We start from the raw sequence: 6,369 nt of genomic DNA on the forward strand, positions 1-6,369 counted from the left end.
TCATTTCAGGCATTACGCAGGCTCTCACACCCTCGCATACAGCTTAAACCCACTGCAATTTATTCAAAGATTACAACCATGAAGGGTGAAACAACAAGGCCGAGGAGTGTGTTTGAGTTTCCCAGCATCCTTGAGAAATGAATTTTATCTTTGCGAGAAAGATATTCAAAACAGTCGTGATGTGTTGCTAGGCTCCAAAATGAATACAAACCGTGCTGGTAAACATTATGTAACGGTACACTCACATTTCCCCTTCCTCTCTCATCTTCCCTGTTACTTATAGTATGAGTGCAGCTCCAAGCAGAGAGTAAACACTGCTGGTAAATTGGGGGGAAAAACATAAAGGGAGGGAAACACATTTACAACCACATGCAATAATGAGTAGCTCTCACATGACAGAACAGCAGCGGTGAGCTCAACTGTGAGGAACCAAAAAGGGCAGCGAGGAGAAGGGAGCGGCAATTAGAGGTGTGTGAGGAGCAGATAAATCAATGTGTGTGTGGCTGGAATGAAGCAGTCTTTCACTTTCTCCTTGTTTTCTTTTTCCATTTCAACAGAAAAAGCACCACTGAAGTTTTTTTCTGCAGTGGTTTTAATCTTTACGTGGGACGTCTCTACAGCTCTAAAGGTTTGTGTTTAGGTTTGCGGAAGTGCCTCATGTTGGCTCCTGGTTGGGGGGGTTTAAAAGGGGCCATTGATCCGTAGGGTTTGGGAAGAGGGAGCCGGTCGTTCTCTGGGATGTACGCGTTGGGTCGGGCCTCGGCCGTGGTGTACTTTCCATTTGGCAGCTGCCTCCACTTGTCTTCCTCAGCAAGCTGCACACACACACACACCAGAAGCAGTATTAATATTTTATGTTGCATTGCTCGACCTTGGATTAAATACTTCAATTTGAAATTTCCTGAATCTTAATTAAGTAAGTGGGAAAATCATCACTGCAGTTCAGTTCTTCTCCTAATAACCTTTGACAAATAAAAGGGGCACTGAGGAACACTTGAGCGTGTGAGCTCTGAATAACAAGGCTGGTTGAAGCTAAAGATTAGCTCTAATTCTGTATTTTAGAGTAGAAGTCAAAGAAGTCAGATGGGATCTTGGCCAGTAACCTGATAAATGAGTTATCTTGCTACATACATCTATCTGGGAAGTCATTCAGGGAAATCGTTTGGAGCAGAGGGAGAGTTCTTTTAAAAACAAAAAAACTTGGTGATTGGAAGCATTAATCACATGTGACTTTGCACCAGTCAGATCGCAGTAGCACCACCAGTGGACCCAAATGGTAAATCAAAGTCTAGCAGAAGCCAAAAAACGGTGAGGAGCAAAATGTTGTGGATCTTAAATCATCTGTTGATGACAAAATTCAGATTTTAGTTTAGCTTTAGCAGTGTCTACGCCAGCCTGGTGATGACTGGCATCACATCTACGATCCACTGGTGCCTCAGCCAGAAACACTTAGCTTGAAGTCTGCTAAAATGTCAACATGCAGGAAAAACCAGGAACCAAACAAAGTAACTAATGTTTAAATGAGAGTCTCTGTTTTAACACACCTACTGTTTGCTATGTATGAATCAGACTAGACAGAGCTATAAGTTGCTGCAGCAAAACAACCACAAAGCAAAGAGAAAAAACTGAATCATCAACACCTTAAAAGACAAACAAAAAGACAAGACAGACACAAATCAGCTGCAAACGGAGGCATGAATCAGATGAGAACAAGAAATAAAAAATTACTATGTGACTGAAATGGTCATGCAAAGATAACAACATCAAAGAAAGGCCGTGACAGAAACTTTTTTTCTTTTATTTGATGATGTCATCTCGAGATGATAAATGACTTTATCTGTTATCTCAGAATAACGTTCTGTTTTCATCTGATAACTCTATATTGTTATTTAATTCAATCAGGATTTCGTTTTCTCAAGATGACGACATAAAATAACTTCCAGTCGTGAGAATATGAGTCCAGTCATTAGACGTTTATGTGACTGGGATTGACTGGTTCTGTCTGTTAACTGGGTCAAGTATAGTCATCAACCAACCCCACGCTGCGTCAGCAAGTTTTCTGGAACGGACTTTACTTACTGTAACAAACAAAAACAAAAAGATTTTCTATCTTGAGATTCTCATTATGACGATATCAAATCTTTTCATTAAACATGGCATCTCTAAAGTTTCATATGAAACAGCTACAAATGTATCATTATATCATATGAATTGTATTGTGAATAAAGGGAAACCAAAACGGTGACGCATTGGGACAAAAAGAAAAATTGACATTTAGATTTTGGATGGAAACACTAAAGTGTAAAACTTGTGCAAAACAACCAATATTGAATATTAAAAAAAAAAAAGATTTCTGCATTAAATGTGTCGACAGATTAAACAGGACTAAGTAACACTTTGCAATATCTATCAGATAATTACTTGATAGTTACCTTATTGTAAAGTATTACCCAAGGTTTACCTGTTTTTGAAGATGGGTCAGACCCAAAGCTGATTATCTTGTACTTCCAGACTGAGTCTTCACATTGTGTGAAAAACCTTCATCACACTGAAGGTTGGCTAGAGTACAATTCACCGTAAAAGAGAAACGTCTTTTCTTCTCTATTGAAATGAACATCTTAGAATTGATTTGAGCCCAGTGTGAGTGATGGACTCATGCGTAACCATGGTCACACAGACTCCTACTGAGAAAGGAAAAAAAAGACATCTAACCAAGGTTCAAAGAGATGAGGAAATTTTGCACAAATGGAAAGTTGAGCTGCTTACATGTAGACTGTGCAGCCAAAACAAGAAATAAAACTCAAACTGATGCCGAGTAAAGATCCTCTTTTGAGGTTCCTCCAATACATTTCAAATGAATAATTAACAGGGACTCAAAATGTGCCCGTTTCTGCAGGTTTCCTCCACTTCTTTGCGGGGGGCTATTCCTTGTGCTTGCAGAGAGTTTGTTTTTTCCTGCGTGGCTGGAAGCAAGCATAAAATGTGACCAAATATATTTTAGTTAAACAGCAGACGTGACTGGAGACAGCTGGACTGGTTTCAGACACAGACGAGCTTTTTATGCGTGCCATCACTTTTGTTTGCCAGTCTTCCTGACAGTCTTTTCCTGTTTGTGCATGCAGAAAATAGTTCTTAGACTCGGAGTGTAAACCGTTTTCACCGCAAACCTCTTTGTCCCACACAACCTCAATCAGCTCCAGCGTCCGAGTCGTAACCTTGCAACACTCCAACTCTTTGTCCCTCTGTTTTCTCTTTTCACCTTTCAGTGTTTTAATCGATCTCTGACCAGTGCTCTGTGTGCTTTTTTACCCTTTTCTTCTCTTCTTTGTCCCTCTGTCTCCTCTTCTTGTCCCGAAGCATCCTCCTCCACTCCTCCTCAATCTCAGGGTACGGCGACAGGCCCTGCTCCAGCCGATGCTGGCACTTGTCCATCTGAAGAACACAGAAGCAGCGCAAGAGACATTCACTTCGTATTCATTTCAGTCTGCCCACGCTGCACTCTCCTGGCTCGGCTTCGCTCTTACTGCAGCCAAAAACAGATGGTTGCATTAAAGTCAGCCGGTGGTTAAAGTCATGCCTCTCCATTTTCTGCTTCTGGTTCATGCGGCGTGCTGCAGAGAGACACCAGCCATGGGGATTCTACAGGTTATTAACACACGACTTCTAAAATATTTAGAGTCCGTTTGGGGAAACCCACTCATTTTTACTTGTTCAATATTTTATAGTGACAGAAAGCAGCAGAACATTCTTTTCAAACCAGCGTCAGAATTTCATCATTTCTTGTTTAAATGATAAATTCCTCTTAAATTTGTCAAAATCTTTGGAGATTTACTTGCATTATGTGACTTTAACTCAATGGGAAATTGTTACATATTAATCATAACAGAATATAATGTGGCAGGTTGATAGTATGAGTTTCAACAGCCTGAAATAATTACAAAAAAAATGAAAATTAAAGAGATAGGTTGTTATTTTGGATGTTAATGAATATTTAACAATGTAGAGATTTGTTGACATACTCATTGCGGAGTGAATACATAATCTTGCAGGATTCAGTGTAGAGGCAGGCTTTTGGCCATCCAGTTAATTAACTGAGTGGATTAAAATAATGCTTATTACCCAGAATCATCCAGCTTTTGCACTTCCACTCAGCATGGACATTTTTTTTTTTTTTTTTTTTTTAGCATTTAATGTGTGAGCTTAGTTTCTCCTGTTCACAGCTTCAGTGCTGCTTTTCCATTTCAGTCTGACATCCAGGCAAAGGTATCTGTAGTCCTCCAAAACCTGTGTCTCCTCTTCCAGGATGAAAATAGTATTTGACTGTTTCTTAATACTCATAAAATCCACAGTCATCCACTTTGTCATGTGACATTTAACATGAGCCACACGTTTTCTGACCGGCTTCTTGTCCATCTCTAATATACCCTACAACTGCAGAGATGACAGGACTCTGTGTAACACAGGAAGTCTGAGGTGTACATAGCAAAGACCACATTTTCAGACGCACTACCCTTCAGTGTCACATACTGAGGCCTATTTGTCAGGTAGTCAATGATCCGGGCAGTTGTGGAGGCATCCACCTCTATTTTCTGGAGCTTCTCACAAACCGCATGGGCTGAACAAATTGAAAGCACTTGAGGGGGGATCAAAGAACACAATCCTCACAGAGCTTTATCCAGTTAAAAGTGGGTCTGCAAGTAGATAATAGCATTCTCCACACTAACCTCTGGATGATAACCAAATTGTACGGGGTCCTGAAAGATGCTTACTTGCTAAAAGTGGGAAAACAGTTTCTCCAGAACTTTCCTGTGGGATGTAAGGGGAAGTAGACTGCGGTTATAGGCAGATAGATGAGATTTTTAAACTACTGCAACAAGGAAGGATGTCTTTCACAATATGGGAACGTTCTGCTGACAGTCTAGTTGCATATTAACCTGGTCTTAGTGTGTTTCTATATGGGGTTAGTAAGGGTGTGTTAAGATCCAGGACTTATGTCCAGGATGACATAGCAGAGGTGTGATGGGGAATCTGACAGTGTATGGGGAGGACATAACATCTGTGCCACAGAAAGGACTTTGTTCTAAGCTGAATAGATTGGAAACAAGTTCGGCTTACTGGTCTCTGTCCACACATCGGTCAGTCTGAACCCTCATTGACTTGAATCCTCCAGTCATCCCCAACCCCACATCCACGTTCTTCAGTCTTTTTCTTTACATGCATCTTCTTTTCTCAGCTGTTTCTGCACACTTCTCATTAATATCCTAACTCCCTCACTGAAAGCTTTCCTCTTTATGTTTAGCAACATTTCTAAGTCACCGCTGATCCATGGCTTATTAGTATGGAAGCCTCTCACTCTCCTTTTGGGGATGAAGTTGTTATAACCAGTAAAAACACAGTCATGAATGCTGTTTTCATGTGGCTCACAGACGCATTTCAGTCTGTGCCATCAAAACATTTTTTGGCTATCTTAGACCACCACCTCAAAGCAAGTCTGGTCACAGGTGGAGGCATTCATACTGAATTCTGGTTTCATTTTTCTACTGGTGCTAAATGCATCTCACGTGTTTGCAGAAAACAAATCCAATATACACCGTTTCTCTGGCAGAGCAGAAGACAAAATAGAAATGTAGCAAAGAGGTAGATGTAGGTGGAGTCTTCAGAGACTTCCATGAGTCCACTGGGGTGTCTCGTGCATATATCTTCTCCTTCACAGTGGCATATCCAGAATGACACTATCTGTCCTTTACAAGCACAGCAATATACTTGTACTTTTGCTGATACACCTGGTGTCTGTCTGCTCCCATCATCTGAAAGCTGGGAAAAAAGATGTTGGGGTCTGTTGTATGCATCTACAACCTTGTTTTATACACATTATGTTGCATTCTGGATATTCCTGCTGTGTCCTTGCCAGAGATCCAAGTATGTGCATTTTATTTGTTAACAAACCAGCATTTCCCATAATGGAAAAAAAAAAAACCTGTATTTGCGCCCGCCTGACATCCTCAACTTTTTGGAAAAGGGGATGCTATTCTGGACATTACTTGGTCTGTTGGCATGGTAGCTTATGTTAACAGATGCTACAGCATATGCATGCTACCAGGAGAGACCAATCAAGCAAGCACAGCTTTTAAATGAATGTGAAAAAATTCTCCCAAAAAAAAAAAAATCAACGTTTTACCAAGAATACTAAAAATAAAAAAACAGGATTGAAGCAAAACCAAAAAAAAACAAAAAAAAAACACATTTGGAACTGTTGCAACTTGTTGATACAAATTGTGTGGCACATTTGAAAAATCCTAATGTATATGATGCAGTAAAATATAACAATTTTTTTTCCCCCAATATGATAGATATTTACAAAAATATTTA

The 6,369-nt window shown here is 40.1% G+C and overlaps 1 protein-coding gene across 1 annotated transcript in view; it reads right to left on the reverse strand.

The window, feature by feature from the left end:
* Nucleotides 1-614: 614 nt before the first annotated feature.
* ccdc146 (coiled-coil domain containing 146) overlaps nt 615-6,369 on the reverse strand; it is a gene marked incomplete at both ends in the record, with an annotated part of 36,744 nt that continues 30,989 nt past the window's right edge. Inside the window, 2 exons of the mRNA XM_079263130.1 lie at nt 615-815; nt 3,310-3,432. Of these exons, the coding sequence (XP_079119256.1) occupies nt 615-815; nt 3,310-3,432 (324 nt within the window). The remainder of the gene's footprint in view (nt 816-3,309; nt 3,433-6,369) is intronic.

Source organism: Telmatherina bonti (assembly GCF_933228915.1).
Source record: "Telmatherina bonti genome assembly, chromosome: 23".
NCBI lineage: Eukaryota > Metazoa > Chordata > Actinopteri > Atheriniformes > Telmatherinidae > Telmatherina > Telmatherina bonti.